This window comes from Euleptes europaea, chromosome 3 (genome assembly GCF_029931775.1).
Source record: "Euleptes europaea isolate rEulEur1 chromosome 3, rEulEur1.hap1, whole genome shotgun sequence".
Classification (NCBI taxonomy): domain Eukaryota; kingdom Metazoa; phylum Chordata; class Lepidosauria; order Squamata; family Sphaerodactylidae; genus Euleptes; species Euleptes europaea.
The window spans coordinates 7851587-7868504 of NC_079314.1; the positions used below are offsets into that span (position 1 = coordinate 7851587).

At 49.2% G+C, this 16918-nt stretch overlaps 1 protein-coding gene across 1 annotated transcript; it reads right to left on the reverse strand.

Moving 5' to 3' along the window:
- Positions 1 to 4678: 4678 nt before the first annotated feature.
- LOC130474287 (NTPase KAP family P-loop domain-containing protein 1-like) lies at positions 4679 to 14942 on the reverse strand. The gene is made up of 5 exons (XM_056845839.1): positions 14878 to 14942; positions 12965 to 13029; positions 9412 to 9543; positions 6673 to 8501; positions 4679 to 4990 (listed from the first exon to the last, which is right to left on the reverse strand). The coding sequence occupies exons 1-5, from the start codon at positions 14940 to 14942 to the stop codon at positions 4679 to 4681; spliced, it is 2403 nt and encodes an 800-aa protein (XP_056701817.1).
- Between the last annotated feature and the right edge of the window lie 1976 nt (positions 14943 to 16918).

The following is a 16918-nucleotide window of genomic DNA, read 5'->3' on the forward strand; positions in this document are numbered from 1 at the left end:
ACAAAGCATCCCCCTAGGGTAGGAGTCCCCAACTTGGTGCCCATTGGGAACCATGATGCCCACTGTTTTTAAAAGGTAGCCAGGGTCAAGTGGGGCTTTTGCCCAGGAGGGCTCTGATTGGCTGTGCAGATTTTTTTAGAAAGGTGCTTCTGCAGCAGCTGCCTCCACAGCACAAGGCTCTTACCTTCATTTATGCAGTGAAGCTCTGTGTATGCAAGAACATATTTTTAATTATATGGTTGTTTTAAAAGGCATCCTGTTAAACTGAGCTTTTGCCTGAAATATTGAAGAGTTACTATTAGAGTGATACATGACCTCGCTCCCTGACATTTTGTGGTTGGCTCTGCCTTTTAATGGCAGACTCTGTCTCACTGGTTCCGCCTCCTACGGCAGCCGTTTTGTAGTTCACAAAGTTGGAAGAGGCCACAAGGGCCATCCAGTCTAACCCCCTGCCATGCAGGATCCCACAACCAAAGCGCTCCTGACAGTTGTGCCCACCCACCCTGTGTCAGAATTCCAAAGGTGCCCACAGGATCAAAAAGGTTGGGGACCCCTACCGTAGAGTTAATCTATAATAACATCTGTGGGCCCTTGCAAATGCACACTATAGGTGGCTTTAAACACTTTCCAAGAATAAGAAGAATTGGTTTTTCTATGACAACTTTCTCTACCACTTAAGGAAGAATAAAACTGGCTTACATTCACCTTCCCTTCCCCACAACAGACACCCTGTGAGGTAGGTGGGGCTGGGAGAGTATGACTAGCCCAAGTCACCCAGCTGGCTTCATGTGGAGGAGTGGGGAAACCAACCTGGTTCCCCAGATTAGCGTACGCAGCTCATGTGGAGGAGTGGGGAATCAAACCCAGTTCTCCAGATCAGTGTCTACTGCTCCAAACCACCACTCTTAACCACTACACCACACTGGCTGAAGGGCAGCTACTGGGCAGCAGCAGTAGTAGTGGAAGGTGACACTAGCGAAGGATCTTTTGTAGACAACAGCACTACAGCTAACCCTGGTTAGTACCATGCAGAAGAAGGCAATGGTAAACCACTTCTGACCAACCCTTACCTCAAAAACCTTATGATGAGACAATGCAAAATGAAAAAAGATATAGTGCTGGACCCCCAGGTCGGAAGAGTGGAGGGCAATTATGAGTAGCGCTATTCTTAATGACGCAGATGGACTAAAGCTGAAAGGACGTTCAGTTGCTGACGTGAATGGATGCAAAAGCAAGCTCCAAAGCTGCTCAATGCGTATAATGTGAACATGGAACGTGAGAAGCATGAGTCAAGGTAAGCTTAAAATTGTAAAACGAGAAATGGAATGTTTCAATCCTGGGAGTGAGTGAACTCAAGTGGACCGGATTAGGACCTTTTCAGTCAGAAAATTACAAAGTGTTTTACTCAGAGAATGACAAAAATAGAAGAAACGAAGTTGCTTTAATAGTGAGGCGAGTTGCAGTACAAGCAGTCAGGAGCTATAATGCAAAGTCTGACCACATCAGATTTCAGGGAAAGCTTATCAACATAACCATCCTTCAAGTTTATGCCCCAACTACAGATGTTGTTGAGGAAGAAATTGAAAGGTTTTATGCAGGGGTCCAGGAAGAAATTGATCACACAGCTAAACAAAATCATAGGTGACTGGAACGCAAAACAAAGCAGTATCAAATATTTGGCAGATTTGGGCTAGGAGCACGAAATTAAGCAGGAGAACGACTCATAGAATTCTGTGAAGACAACAAATTTGTTCATTGCAAACACACGTTTCAGGCAACCAAGCAGACAATGGTACGCTCGGACATCACCGGACGGCCAGTATAGAAATCAGATAGATTACATACTTGGAAGCAGAAGAATGGAGAAGCTCTATTCTCTCTGCTAAAACAAGACCAGGAGCCGACTGTGGTACAGACCATGAATTGTTAATATCGAAAATTAGAATAAAGCTGAAAAACACCAGAGCATTCATCGTTCCAAAATACAATCTAAGCAATCTAAGAGTTTAAAGATCAAGTACAGAACAGATTTGCATTACTAAGTTCAAGTGAATGTAAACCATATGGGTTGAAACTAGAGATAGGGTCGCCATGAGTCGGAAGTGACTTGACAGCACTTAACACACACACAAATAATAATAATAATAATAAATAATAAATAACATAATGCTCTAGGCCCGTGTTGACGAACCTATGGCACGCGTGCAGGACTTGGCACGCCGAGCCCTCTCTGTGGGCACACAGTCGCGTCTGCCTTCCCTGGACTCCCCGCCGCCCAGCTGGGAGTAACCCGTCCCCCCCTTCCCTGGATTTCCCTGGACTCCCCAAACTGCAACCCAAACCCACTTATTTATCGCAAAGTGCCAACACGGCAATTTAACCTGAATACTGAGGTTTCCTCCCAGCTGGAAACCTCAGTATTCAGGTTAAATTGCCGTGTTGGCACTTTGCTATAAATAAGTGGGTTTTGGGTTGCAGTTTGGGCACTCGGTCTCTAAAAGGTTCGCCATCACTGCTCCAGGCTCATAGGCTGTAAGTTTTCAAAATACGTTCAGAGGCAGTATGGTGGAGCAGTTGGTGTGTCCGACTAAGGTTTGGGAGAACCTGGGTTTAAAACCCCATTCTACTCACAAGGCTTGCTTGGCGACCATGGGCCTGATATACGCTACGGTTGCCAACTCCAGGTTAGGAAATTCCTGGAGATTTGGGCATGGAGCCTGGGGAGGGCGGGGTTTGGGAAGGGACTTCAGTTGGGGTATAATGCCATGGAATCTACTCTCCAAAGCAGCCATTTTCTCCATGGAGCTGATATCTGTATTATGGAGGTCAGCTGTGATTTCGGGAGGGCTTCAGGCCCCACCTGAAGGCTGGCAACCTATCCTGATGTATCTCACATGGGGCGCCAACATACAGCACCATGAGCATTAAGATGTACTAGACAGAGATGTACTAGATAAGAGATATTGAACTCATGGCTAGTAATTAATTATACTGTTAAGATATTTTCAGTGGTGTGGGGCAGTTTCTCCTCTTTTTCTTTTTTGTGAAAAATAAATAAGATACCATTTCAAATAAAACAAGCTCCTGGCAACTGGGGACGATTTGAGGTTTAATTGGCTGCAAACTCAGCAGGCGCACCACCCTCAAAACAAAGCCGAAGACACTCACACGGTCTTGCATTGCAACATTTCAACACAAATATCCACTCTTAGGATACCTGAGCCAAAGTACGTGCCCAACCACACCCTTGGTGCAACTTCCCATAAATAATCCAAATCAATAACAAGGACATCATGAAATCTGAGGTCTTCCTAATTACCATTCCTCAGACCTGCACAAAGATCAACACCATGGACACAACTGACTTCCAGCAGCTGCTTCGCCTCCGCATAACCATCCAGATTGTGTATTTGCTTTTTTTACATTTCAATTTTTTTATTTCTCGCTCGCTCTTTAAAAAGATTATATACAATTTCAATTAGATTTGAGTCCAGGAGCACCTCAGAGACCAGCAAGACGCTTAAGGTATAAGCTTTCAAGAGACAAAGTTCCCTTCATCTGGGATTGCCAACCTCCAAGTCGTGCGTGGAGATCCCCCAAAATTACCACTGATCTCCAAACAACAGAGATCAGCTCCCCTAGAGAAAATGGCTGCTTTGGAGAGTGGACTGTATGGCATTATACTCAGCTAAGGTCTCTTCCCTCCCCAAACCTTGCCTTCTCTCCAGGAATTTCCCAACCTGAAGCTGGCAACCCTACCTTCGTTGTGTCTCACAAAGGGACCTTGGACTCTCAAAAGAAGGAGAAGAAGAGCTGGTTTTTATACCCCGGTTTTCTCTACCGAAAGGAGTCTCAAATCAGCTTACAATCACCTTCCTCTCCCCACAACGGACACCTTGTGAGAACCCCAAAAGCTGCCTTATACTGAATGAGACCCCTGGGGTCCATCAAAGTCAGTCTTTTCTGCTCAGACCAGCAGCGGCTCTCCAGGGTCTCAGGCAGAGGTCTTTCACATCACCTACTTTGCCTAGTCCCTTTAACTGGAGATGCCAAGGATTGAACCTGGGACCTTCTGTGTGCCAAGCAGATGCTCTACCACTGAGCCACAGCCCCTCCCCAGGTGGGGCTGAGAGAGTTTGGAGAGAACTGTGACTAGCCCAAGGTCACCCAGCAGTCTTAATGTGGAGGAGTGGGGGATCAAGCCCAGGTCTCCAGATTAGAGTCCACTGCTGTTGACCACGACACCACACTGACTCTCATATGCCAAAGAATCTTGTTGGTCTCTAAGGGGCTTCTGAACTCGAATACAGCTGCAGACCAACACGGTTACTCTCTGAAAATGAAATTTCAATAAACTGCTAATTTAAAAGCCCCAAAGCATTTGATTAATGTGCAGATTGGCAAGATTAAATCTAAACGTATCCTATTTATCCTGTAAATAAAACATGCAAATTACTTGTGGCCTCCAGTTTCAGAAGAATGTGGAGGATTCCCAAAGACACCAAGTTACCCAACTTGGTTCCTGGGTTAGAGAGTAAACATCAGATCCTGACCTTCTGGGCCGGCTTACCCATCGCTGGAACAAAACTAATGCTTGAATTTTGTAACCACAGCAAGTCCAGTTCTCATTTCAGCCTCTGCTGTCCATTCTGGCACAAATCAGAAGCCTGTAGCCAAATCATCTGTGAAGATTTTCCCTGGAAATGTTCAAGGACAACCGGCTTCCTCTAGACACATTCTCTTGCAAACCCAACCAGTTCTTCTCGCCATAGACCAGGGCTGGGGATGCCGTGGAAGGAAAGGAACCCTGGGGGGGAACTGAGCCAAAGAAATACATGCTGAAAGTCATCCACTCCCCTAGGCCCATACCCAGAGCCTCTCTGACTTCATTTCTGTCGCTATAAACCAGGGCCCTGCCACTCAAATTGTGCTCCTTCAGCCTCTCTTTGCACCGCTGCATGTTTTCCTCTTTCAAGCCCAGCTTGTTCACCTGCAGAAAGAGAAAAGTAAAGGGTGGGAAGAAATGACTGCATCCCATACGGTACGCGCTTAAGCCATCCCTCACCATGGCTGCAATGGCAGAGAGGACCAGGAATCAACAGGCTGCAGCCAGCTCATGAAACAAAGTAAATATCGGTTTCTTCCCAGAATAGGATGCCAACCTCCAGATGGGGCCTGGCGATTTCCCAGAATTACAACTATCTCCAGGCTACAGAGACAATTTCCTCTGGAGGTAATGGCTGCATTTGAGGGTGGGTTCTATGGCATTATTCCCCACTAAGCCCCCTCCCCCTCCCCAGGCTCCATCTTCCAATCTCCAAGAATTTCCCAACCCGATATTGGCAATCCTAAATCCAGGGAGGTGCAGTGATCCGTAGATGACCATGTGGCTGTCCAAATGAGGTCACTGGCTGAAGGGCGAGCCAGAGCGGAGGTCAGCAGCTGAGAGTTCAGCCCAGGATGCAGAGAACAGGCTCAGGGCCTTAAGGTTAGCATACCCAACTTCCCACCCCCACCCTTGCTCATACAATCACTAGGATTGCTTTTCCAAAAAAGAGAATAGCATGGGGGGGGCGCATTAACCCAGTCCTCCCCAGCTATTTTCTTGCTGGAACCCCCCCCACACACACACACCAAACTACCGTATATACTCGAGTATAAGCTGAGTTTTTTAGCCATGATTTTTGGCTTAAAATTGACTTGGCTTATACTCGGGTCAATACGGTAATTCGCCTGCTGGGCCCTCTCCCAGCACGCTCCCGCCGGCCAGCTGATAGGCGGGTTGTCCCGCCTTCTCCCACCCCACCCGATCGCGCCTTCTGCGCGGTGGCGGTGGCAGCTTCTTCCCACCCCACCCCACTGCGCAATCGTGCCTTTTGCGCGATTGTCGCGCCTTTTGCGAGATCACGCCTTCTGCGCCGCGGCGACGGTTTCTTCCCCCCCACCCCACCCCCCACCCGGGCCAGTCCTCCTGCTTGCCAGCTGACCCTGCGGGGCCTCCTGCGCACAGGGAGGTGGCCGCCACTGCCTGCCTGCGCGCCTGGAGCCCGCTCAGGTAAGCCTGCGGGGGGGTGCATTTCCCCCTCGGCTTATACGTGGGTGCCTAATTTTTCCCCATTTTGGGGGTGAAATTAGGCACCTCGGCTTATACTCGGGTCGGCTTATACCCGAGTATATACGGTACTTTAAACCCTTCCTACTAGGGAAAACTGACAGGTACCTGTAATGTACCAACATACCTTAAGGACCGCCTTCTCCCATCTGGACCTACCCGCTCCCTCCTATTATCTCCAGAGGTCCTGCTTCCGTTGACCCCACCATTTGAAGCTAGACAAGGTGGCAACCCAAGAAAGGCCCTTCTCGGGCTTGGCACCAAAACTTTGGAACTCCCTCCCCAGGGAGAGTTGTTTTGTCTCCTCTATCAGTGTCTTCCACCAGCAGGTTAAGACATTTTCGTTTCGTTTGCCATACCCCCAGTAACAGTTACTGGCCCTCCTCCCTTGTTCTGGTGTGGTTTGTTTATGTGTTTTGATTGAACTGTTTTATAATTTTAAAGGCTGTTTTTAATTGTTCAAATTTTTGAATATTTTTATATGCGCTGTGTTGGGGACCCCCAGTAGACCATGAGGCTCCGTCTCCAACACTGAGCGATACGACCCCACGTCCACCTACCTCCCTGCAGACTTCGGTCACCGACATCCTCAGCAGCGCACACTGGGAAAGCCCCGGCAGCTTCTCTGTTCGCTTCAGGCTGCGGCTGCCTCGCAACAGCTCCATGTGCCTCTTCAAGGAGAAGTCCAAGTTGACTGTAAACGGCAGGAAGAAGAGGGCGTCCTCCACCCGGAACCGGCAGCTGAGGAAGCTTTGGAAGATCTCGGGGTCCCCATCCAGCTCCAGCAGCTTCTCCAGCTGGGCTTTGAACATGTCGAGCTCCTCCACGTACTTCTGGTACACCTCCCACAGGAAGAGGCTGGGAGCCAGGGGGCAGCCTTGGGGCAAGCCCCAGCGACTCATCTGCTCGTCGTCCTCAATGCACTGCAAGATCCAGCTCAGGCGACAGGGCCACTGGTTGGCCAGGAGGACCCAGGCCGCCACCTTCTGCGGGCACAGCTTCTCCCGGGGGACCTCCGTCGCCATGAGCCTGACCATGACAGAGATGGTATTGACGATCCTTTTCATCTGCACCATGTTGTCCGTCATATATTCCTTCATGCTTTCATCCCGGAGGAAGTCCAAAGCCTCTCGGATTAGGTCTTTGGCTTTGAAGCCTTTCCCACCCCTCCCTCTTAGCGGCTCTTGCTGTCCAGGAACTGTAACCACCAAAGGTATCTCGGCATCATCTTTTATCTGCTCGGGCCCGTTATAGTCTGCAGAGTCCCCAGAAGGGCAGAGGGCTGATCCTGGAAGAGATCCCGAAGCCTGGTTCGCCAGCCAGTTTCTCTCCTGGGAATCCGCTCCCAGTTCTTCCTCGTCTTCATAGCTTTTCTCCTGCTCTTCTCTCCATTCCACGATATTTTTAATCAGCTGCATCTTGGTGTCGCAGTCCATCTTGGGAACCGAGAAGGGCAGTGTGATGATGCGGTTCAAGAACTCGTAGCCATTGTTGGCCATGCCTTTCATGTACAAGGAGCTCTCCACGCAGGCCACAATCACGCTCGGGTCCACGGCCAGGATAGAGACAAAGGGCGCCTCGTAGTCCGAGAGAAGGATGTTCATGGCATCCAGGACTCCCACCACTTTGTCAGGGCTGCACCGGTCCAAGCTGGAGATCACCAGCACCACGCGGAGTTTCCTCCGCTGGAAGATCTCCATGAACTGGAGGAACCTGGCGACAACCTTGACTTCCCGCTTGACGTTGCTCATGAAACCCAGCTGGGCACTGAGGTCTGTCCTGTTCATCTGCCTCTCCAGCTGGGCCTTCTGATTTATGATCACATTCCGCACCACCACGATGGCGATCCTGATGCCTGCCGCCACGGTGATGCCAACCGCTGTGGCCCCAACACCCTCAACAAGAGCGATGGCATCTCCCGATGCGTCGCCGACAGGGATCCCAAAAATAAAGAGGAGGACGGCCACCACAATTGCCACTCCTGAAACTAGAAGGACAGCGGCCCACAATGGAAGGCAGAGGTATTTCTTGCTGACCCATTCCTTATTGAGAGGTGCCTGAACGATGCCACTTTTCCTGCCCACGGCCCTATAGAGACTCATGGGGACGAGGCCAAAATAGCCCTCAATGCCATCGCACAGAGCCGTAATCAGGCCTGCCCAGAGCTGGTCGCTGCCGGCGTATTCCCAGGCACTAAACTGGATGAAGAGGTGCCGTATGTTCTTCCTCTGCTTGTGCTGTGGGGTCAGGACAGGACGGTAAAAGATCATAAGGAAGACGAGGGAGAGCAGATCCCTGCCAGAGGCCTTGCGCTGTTTCACCCTCGTCCGCTGAAACTCTTGCTTGTCCTTTTTCAACGACTGACGATGCATGTAGTCTGAGGCAAAAAAGTAGATTTAGACCACAGATCTTGTTGATCAGAAGCCTGTTTTGGTACTCGTTCATTGTAAATCGCTTTGATTTTTGAGAGCACTTTATAACTGCCCAGTATTATTAGACCTGGCTGTTCAGCTGGAAGCTGAGTCCTGGGGCAGAGCAGCGTTTATTCATTTATTTGTTTCCTTCATTTATAGTCTGTCTTTCTCACTGAGATTGAAGGTGGATTACATGGTGTAACACAATGTAATCAAATGGTATGAGAGATCTAATAAGCAATGCAATGGGACTAGGGGTGCAAAAATGAGAAAGTGTCAAAAAATAAATATCAGAGAAGTGATGCAGAAAACAGAATTCGAATGGGAATAGATTAGCCTTCCTTGGTCTCCCCCAACAAGAAAAAGCGCAAGAGATGGAGGACCAAAAGGGCACGTTTCCCAGCTGAAATAATCGTCAATATGGGTCATGGCAGGAGTGGTGTTTTGGGGAGGTCTTCCATTTAATTTTGTCCTGGGAAACTCTTCCTCTGATGTTGGGCAGGACAGAAATCCACCCCTGGATTTCTGCCCCAAGGCATTCCCTTTTCTGTGCCCCTCCTCAGTGTGGGACTGGGGTGTCGGGAAGCACCAGGTGGTGCAGAGACTTCTGCAGGGAGCGAGATCACATAGCAGGGCAGTGGGGAGCCTCAGCTGGCTGCCTCCGGTTCGGGTTACACCTCCGGTGAGGCACAGGAAAAGGAAACAGACCCCTACCCCGCCGGCAGTCTTCATACTAAGAGACTCGTCCTCCACTCAGTCTCATCTGCCCCTTTCTAGTATGGTCACTCATCCCAGCAGCCATGAGTTCTGTAGCCTACAGAACTCACTTCCACTGGACGAGGCACTTCCTTTCCTTGTTCCCTACAGCTAAGTGCGAGAACTCACCTTGGATCCTGTTCAAGAGATAGCTCGTGCAGTGTCCCCACGGGGCGTAGAAACCCACCGTCACCGGAGTGTGGACGCAGTAAAGGGCCTTAGCTAAGGAGAAGCAATAGGCATCATCTTTGTTCTGGAATTCTGTGTCCGGAGCCAGGGTGGCAAGGACAAAAGACAAACCCCAGTTAGTTCATAGCAGTAGAAAAGAGCCAGAGTCCAGCAGCACCTTAAATACTAACAAAATATCTGGCAGGGTGTGAGCTTTCGTGAGCCACAGCTCACTTCTTCAGATTGTGATCTATCTCCAAGTTAGTTCAGGTGAGGAGCAATCTAGAACGCTGACACATGACCCTCTTTAATTGAGGTGTTAACGAGGGTAAAATTTACACTATTCAGAACATTTATTTCAAAGTAGTATTTCCAACTCAGTCCTGCTATTAACATTAATGTTTACTTCTGCCGTCTGCATTCTACTACCAGTTTTTATAGAAGTAAAAGAGTTCGGGTTTCCACCACCCCTTTTCTCCCTGCACGCAATGAAACCTGGAGCTCTCCCAGACAGCAGAGGATCCATGTGGACGACAGGAGGCAGTCTAGCCATGGATTGCTGCTGTGGAGGACCAAAGCATTTGGTCCACACTGCTGGGCTCACAGTTTTTTATGGAAGTAATTAATGGCGCTTTCGCTGGATCTACAGCAAAACCACAAAGACAGTGACTGTACTACTACTACTGATGATGATGAACACATGAAGCTGCCTTATACTGAATCAGACCTTTGGTCCATCAAAGTCAGTATTGTCTACTCAGACCGGCAGCGGCTCCCCAGGGTCTCAGGCAGAGGTCTCTCACATCACCTACTTGCCTTGTCCCTTTAACTGGAGATTCCAGGGATTGAACCTGGGACCTATGCTCTACCACTGAGGCACAGCCCCTCCCCATATCCTGCCCTCCCCCGGCAGTGCTGGGCTCAAGGCAGCTAATGTCAAGTATACATAGCAAATGTATAAACAATGATAATAAGATACACAATAATTTAAAAACATTTGAATAAAACAACACTGCATATAATAATATAGCTATCTGAATGGCGCCATATCACTTCCTACAGGGGTGATGTTCCTTCGGTGGCTGTCGATCAACCATCTCTAGATGTCACAGCTCAGGAGGAGGAGATGGAAAAGAGAAAGGGCAGAAAATGGGAATAGGAAAAGGGAAGGAAGAGGGAGGGGAAGGGGAGGCCAGCTTCAGATGGTAACCGTTGCTGCCCTCAACTGTTCCTGCCTGGCGGAACATCTGTCTTACATGCCCTGCGAAATTGAGCTAAATCCCGCAGGGTGTGGATCTCATTAGACAGTGAGTTCCAACAGCCTGGGGCCATGGCTGAAAAGGCCCTGGCTGAGAACAGCCGTATGTTCTTAGGTCCAGGGATCACCAATAGATTTTGTCCAGCTGATCATAGGGCTCTCTGGAGGGTATATACGGAGAGGCGGTCCTGCAGATACAGTGGTCCCAGACCATTAAGGGCCTTGAAGGTTAATACCAGAACCTTGAACGTGATCTGGAATTCAATCTGGAGACAGTACAGCTGGTGAAGCACGGGCTGGATGTGTGCTGTCCAAGGGGTCCCTGTCAGGACACGGGCCACTGTGTTCTGGACCAGTTGCAATTTCCGGATCAGTCCTCAAGGATAGCCCTGCGTAGAGTGAGTTACAGTAGTCTAATCTAGAGGTGACCGTCACATGGATCACTGTGGCTAGATCGGTCTGAGATAGTTAAGGGCCCTAGGGTAGATGAAAAAGTGCCGTCCTGGCAGTTTGTGTGACTTGGGCCTCTAGGCATCCAAGATCACTCCAAAACTCTTGATCCGCTGGATCCAATTGAACCCCATCAAGAAAGGGAAGATGGAATCCCCTATCCAGATCTCCCCGGCCCAGCCACGGGGCCTCCGTCTTCGATGGGTTCCGTTTTAGGTGACTGTTTTAGCCACTTTGCCATGGCCTCCAAACATCTGGCCAGATTTTCCGGAGCAGAGGCCGACCAGCTGCTCGGCGTCATTTGCATATTGATGACACTCAAGCCTGAAGCTCCGGACCAACTGGGCGAGGGGGTGCATACAGATGTTAAAGAGCACTGGGGAGAGGCTTGCCTCTTGTGGGGGGGCCCCACACACCAAGAATTTCACCCCAATTGCCACCCTCTGTCCCCGGCCCTAGAGAATTAAGACAGCCATTGAAGGGCTGTCCCACATACACCGCTGCCGGCGAGGCGGTGGGTCAACAACTCATGGTCGACCGTGTCAAGTGCTGCTGTGAGATCGAGTAAAACCAGCAGCACTGACCTGCCCTGATCCAGTTGTCTCCGGAGATCGTCCGTGAGAGCGACAGGCACAGTCTCCGTCCCATGGCCAGGCCGGAAGCCGGATTGAAATGGATCCAGTACTGATGCCTCCTTCAGTAACTCCTTGCAGCTGCGCCGCCACCACTCCCTCAACCACCTTACCCAGAAACGACAAATTTGAGACTGGCCAGTAGCTGGATGGATTTCTAGGTTGAGACTGAACACCGCCACTGGCTGCAATCCTATCCCTGGTTGAAAGCTATATATACCTTGTTGTGCATCCTGAGAACAGCACAATCTCTTCACTATTTGACAGCCAGTGTGGTGTAGTGGTTAAGAGCGGTGGTTGGGAGCGGCAGACTCTAGTCTGGAGAACCGGGTTTGATTCCCCACTCCTCCACATGAGCGGCGAACTCTAATCTGGTGAACCGGGCTGGTTTCCCCACTCCTGCACATGAAGCCAGCTGGGTGACCTTGGGCTAGGCACAGCTCTCTTAGAGCTCTCTCAGCCCCACCTACCTCACAGGGTGTCTGTTGTGGGGGAGGGGAAGGGAAGGCACTTGTAAGCCGGTTTGATTCTTCCTTAAGTGGTACAGAAAGTCGGCATATAAAAACCAACTCTTCTTCTTCTGGTACTTAACTAAAAACTCTTTATTCACAGCAAGTGTCTGGAAAATCTAGAGCAAATCTTCGGGCCAAACTACATGTTACAATGTACATGAGTCCACCATGGGAACTCACAGCTGCCTTGCAGATGTGAGTCCTCGCGGTGGACTCATGTACATCGTAATGTGCAGTTTGCCCCTCAGACTGGCACCATCAAGTAGCTTTTCTTTGGACCTGGATCACTGTAGGATCCTCAACATGACTGAAATGACAGCACTGACCGCTGCCTGAAAACAGGGTACATCTTGCAGATCCAAACAAGGCTCCCCAAACTGCAGTAAAGCCCCTCGCACTCATCAATGCAGCCATGAAGTATACTGCTAAAAAAATGCGGTGAGACAAGCTGGCATGCCAAACGAGAATCCCCAACCAGATGAAGACCAGCAGTGCCAGTAAGGACTGCTGTGAGGTTGTACCCCCTTAGTTTGGGGAAGCCGATACATGTGTTAGGGAAACAGGGGAACTCATCCTTCTCTTTCTGGGCAGGATAAAAATTCATTAAACAAGTTTAACTGAGACTTCAGGTGGAACCATAAAAGCCAAGTGGTCCTGGTTACCTTTAGGCAGGGAGACCATTGTTGACTGCAGCCGCAATGCACTGAAGATCATTGGATGCTGATAGCTAAGGGAAGAGAAAGAAGATGGAAGAGTCATCGAGTTCACAGAGCAAGGAGCCCCCCCCCCCCACGTATTTCACATCCAGGGGCATATATAGCTAAGTCCCAGCAGCAAAAAGGATCTCAGGTGCGAATCAGCAGCTTCTCTCTTAAGAGAACCGATGGGAAAGAGAGCTCATTGCCCCTGGGGTTGTACTGATGGCCCTCCTCGCCTTTGAGAGCCTTACTCTACATGCCATCAAGCCAAGAGAGGAGAGAGACAAGGACTCCCCCCTTTTCCCCTTTCTCTACCTTAGCTTCCCTCCCAAAGATGGTTATGGCAGCTGTGGTGGACCACGTGGATCCAAGAGATGCCAGTTGCCTCCCATGCTGAGTACCCAGGCACACACCCCTCCCTGTGCCACCTTCCCTCTCCCGCAGTAGTTTAAGTGGCTTGGCTGGAAAACCAGCCTGCGTTGAAAGGCTCAGCAATAATGCCTCAGCAACCCTACATAGCTTGGGACCCGGGTATCTGAAGGAGCGTCCTGCCCGGGAATTAAGATCACAGGGAGAGGCCCTCTCGACTGACCCATTGACCAGATAAGCTTGTTTAGTGGGTACAGAAGAGAGGGCCTATTTGGTGGTAGCCCCAGGATTATGGAACCTCCCCAAGAAAGTGCGTCTGGCCCCCTCACTTTTGATATTTAGGAGGCAGCTGAAGAGTTTTATTTAAGATCACACTTGATTAGATTTACTAGCAATCCTAAATTGTGGCTTTAAATTGTTTTTTTTTTATGTGATTTATTTATATTGTAAGCCACCTTGAGCTCTGTAAGGAAGAAAGGCAGCTAATAATTTTTAAAAAAATAAATGAAATAAATACTTGTTTGCCAAAGATTGCAGACTAGAGGAAACTCAGCTGTGTGGTGGAAGGGGAAAGAATAGAGTTCTGAACATTTTGCTCTCGTACCGTTTCAGATAACGATTGCCCCGCCCGAGTCACTTTTTGCCCGGGCTGTGCGGAGCGCCACATACACCACGCAGCTCAGCATCTGGCACCGTTTGGCCTTGGAAGCCTGGCTCCTGCGGCTGCTTCCCATATGATGGGCATAATCCATTTTTGCTGGACGGGGTTGTAAGGCCAATGTAAGGACTCCTGTGGCTCAGAACCACGTTGAGACACAATTGCCGCCCCCTGCATTTATGGCAACCATACTGTTCATGTAAAAGAGCTCGAAGGTGACTTAAACCTCTCACATGATTTAAGAAACCATCTAAAACAAAAGCATGAAAAGGGGACAGGTTCAGAAGCACCCACTGGGTCAGAGGAAAACTCCTAGTCCAGCAGAATGCTTTAAAGATTCAATTCTGTGCACGCCTGCTTGCAAGGAAATCCACGGGAAATCAGTGTGATTTGCTTCCAGGTAAACACACATCACTTTATTCCAGAGAAGGAGCTGTGTTTACTCTATTGCAGCCAACGAAAGGGAGGTCCAGCGGCACCTTGCAGGCAAACAGAATTCATTCCATGGAAGGCACGCTTAGGCTGGAATAAATTGTGTTGGTCTTTAGGATTTAGTTTTATCATACATCAGACTGGCCTGAGGCGAAGGCATGAAAGTTCTCTGTGCTGTAAACCATAAAGCACCCTGATGGTTTACAATTGACGTTAGCTTGGGGGGGGGGCGAAGAATAGCCTTGAAAGAGCCACAGCCGTGCCCTTCCCCCTCCCAAACCAGCAGCAACCGGGACGTTGAAGGAAGGGTGGTCTACTTACATGCAGGAAGGATTCAGGTAACGCAGCGCTCAGTTCCGGTTCAGGTGTGAACTTTGCCCTCTGCTGTGCCAGATAGCATTATCAAATGCAAACTTACCTGTACACATTGGCTGGGGTGAATTTGGTCAGGCAAGACTGAGAGGGCAGGTGCTGCCCGCACATTCAAGGGGCCGGGCTGGGCCTTACTGGGCAGGGAAGCAGAGAGCAGGGCTCCAGCTCTAATTCTTTAGACACTTCAGATAAGTCTTGAAGAAACTGGAGGGCCAAAGGGCTTCAGAAGTGGGGGATCGGGAAGAGAGGTCATGCTGAACGACAGGCTGGATCTGGGGTATCTGTTCCACTCAGGGCACTGCTTTGGGGTAGTGCAGGGAACTTTCCATTGATGCACCATCAGCAGGAGAGAAGGCAACCCCAAGAATCCGCCGAGAGCACCGTGTGATCTTAACCTCCTTACTTTGTCTTGGGCCATCCTCCTAACAATAAGGGTACCCAGGCTACGTGTTTATCTCCCCCCCTCCCCCTGTTCTTTTTATGGCAAGGACATGAACCAAAACGGACCATTTTCCTGCCTTTCGTTTCCAGTGGCAGATGATGGGTCTGAGAAACATTGCTGAAAAGGTCTTCATCAGTTGTCACCATCAACTGGCAAGTCTTTAAGGCGCTGCGGAACACTTAGTGGGATTTGCTTGCGCTATCATGGGAGGGCGGAGATGGTAAGGCAATTTCATTTCGGGGGGCTGCAACTAATAGCACAGTTTTAATGTTGTTTTGAAAGAAACATTTTGCATATAGTAATATCCTTCTTCCAGAGGCACAAGGGGCTGGATCCAAGCAACTTTTCCAGTGGTCAAAACAGGAGGGGGGGGGGTTCTCTGACCTGCAAAAGCGATGCTACTGTAGGGGTGTGCATTTGGCAAAGCCAAACTGGAAAGAAAAAAATCCCAAAACAACCTTCTTGGGGTTTTTTTTTTTTTTTTTTTTTTTTTTGCAGTTTTAACCTGTAGTCGGAAATCCCAGTCCTGAAAAATTCGGCTTTTCTCAGGATCATTTCGAGATCGCCAGCTACAGCTGCTAAAAGAGAAAAAAATGCCTCCACGGGTGTTTAAACCCCACCCACCCCTCCACTGTAGTTCATGGGGAATATGGGGCTCAGGGGGGATATTTTTAAAGGTAGTGGCACCAAATTTGCAGGTTCTCCTTAGAAGAACCAAGTTTGGTAAAGATTGGGGCAGGGTGTCCAATTTTATTGGCCCCCATACATCCTCTATATAGAGTCCAATAAAAGTAGACCCCCTGACCCAATCTTTACCAAACTTGGGGGTTCTTCTAAGCAGAGTAGAATCATAAAATCATAGAGTTGGAAGGGACCACCAGGGTAATCAAGTCCAACCCCCTGCACAATGCAGGAAATTCACAACTACCTCCCCCACACACCTAGTGACCAGAAGATGGCCAAGATGCCCTCCCTCTCATCATCTGCCTATGGTCACAGAATCAGCATTGCTGACAGATGGCCATCTAACCTCTTCTTAAAAACCTCTAGGGAAGGAGAGCTTACCACCTCCCGAGGAATCCTGTTCTACTGAGGAACCGCTCTGTTAGAAAATTCTTCCTAATGTCTAGACGGAAACTCTTTTGATTTAATTTCAACCCGTTGGTTCTGGTCCGACCTTCTTAGGCAACAGTAAACAACGCGGCACCATCCTCAATATGACAGCCCCTCAAGTACTTGAACATGGTTATCATATCCCCTCTCAGTCGTCTCCTCTTCAGGCTAAACATACCCAGCTCCTTCAACCTTTCCTCATAGGACTTGGTCTCCAGACCCCTCTTTGTTGCCCTCCTCTGGACACGTTCCAGCTTAGTCTACATCTTTTTTAAATTGCGGTGCCCAAAACTGAACACAGTACTCTAGTTGAGCTCTAAACAGAGCGGAGTAAAGCAATACCATCACTTTGCATGTTCTGGACACTATAATTCTGTTGATGCAGCCGAAGACTGCATTTGCCTTTTTAGCTACCACATCACACTGCTGACTCATGTTCAGTGTTTGGTCTACTAAGACCCCAAGATCCTTTTCACACACACTACTGCTCAGACAAGTCTCCTCCATCCTATAATTATGCATTTGATTTTTC

What these genes read in the sequence shown, in the direction of transcription:
- LOC130474287 (XM_056845839.1), bottom strand. Translation starts at nt 14,942, where the DNA reads ATGTGCGGGCAGCACCTGCCCTCTCAGTCTTGCCTGACCAAATTCACC. An exon ending in AATGGTCTCCCTGCCTAAAG is followed by an intron (nt 9,544 to 12,964) that starts GTAACCAGGACC and finishes CTCCGGACACAG; the next exon opens with AATTCCAGAACAAAGATGAT. An exon ending in TGACCGAAGTCTGCAGGGAG is followed by an intron (nt 4,991 to 6,672) that starts GTAGGTGGACGT and finishes CTCTTTCTGCAG; the next exon opens with GTGAACAAGCTGGGCTTGAA.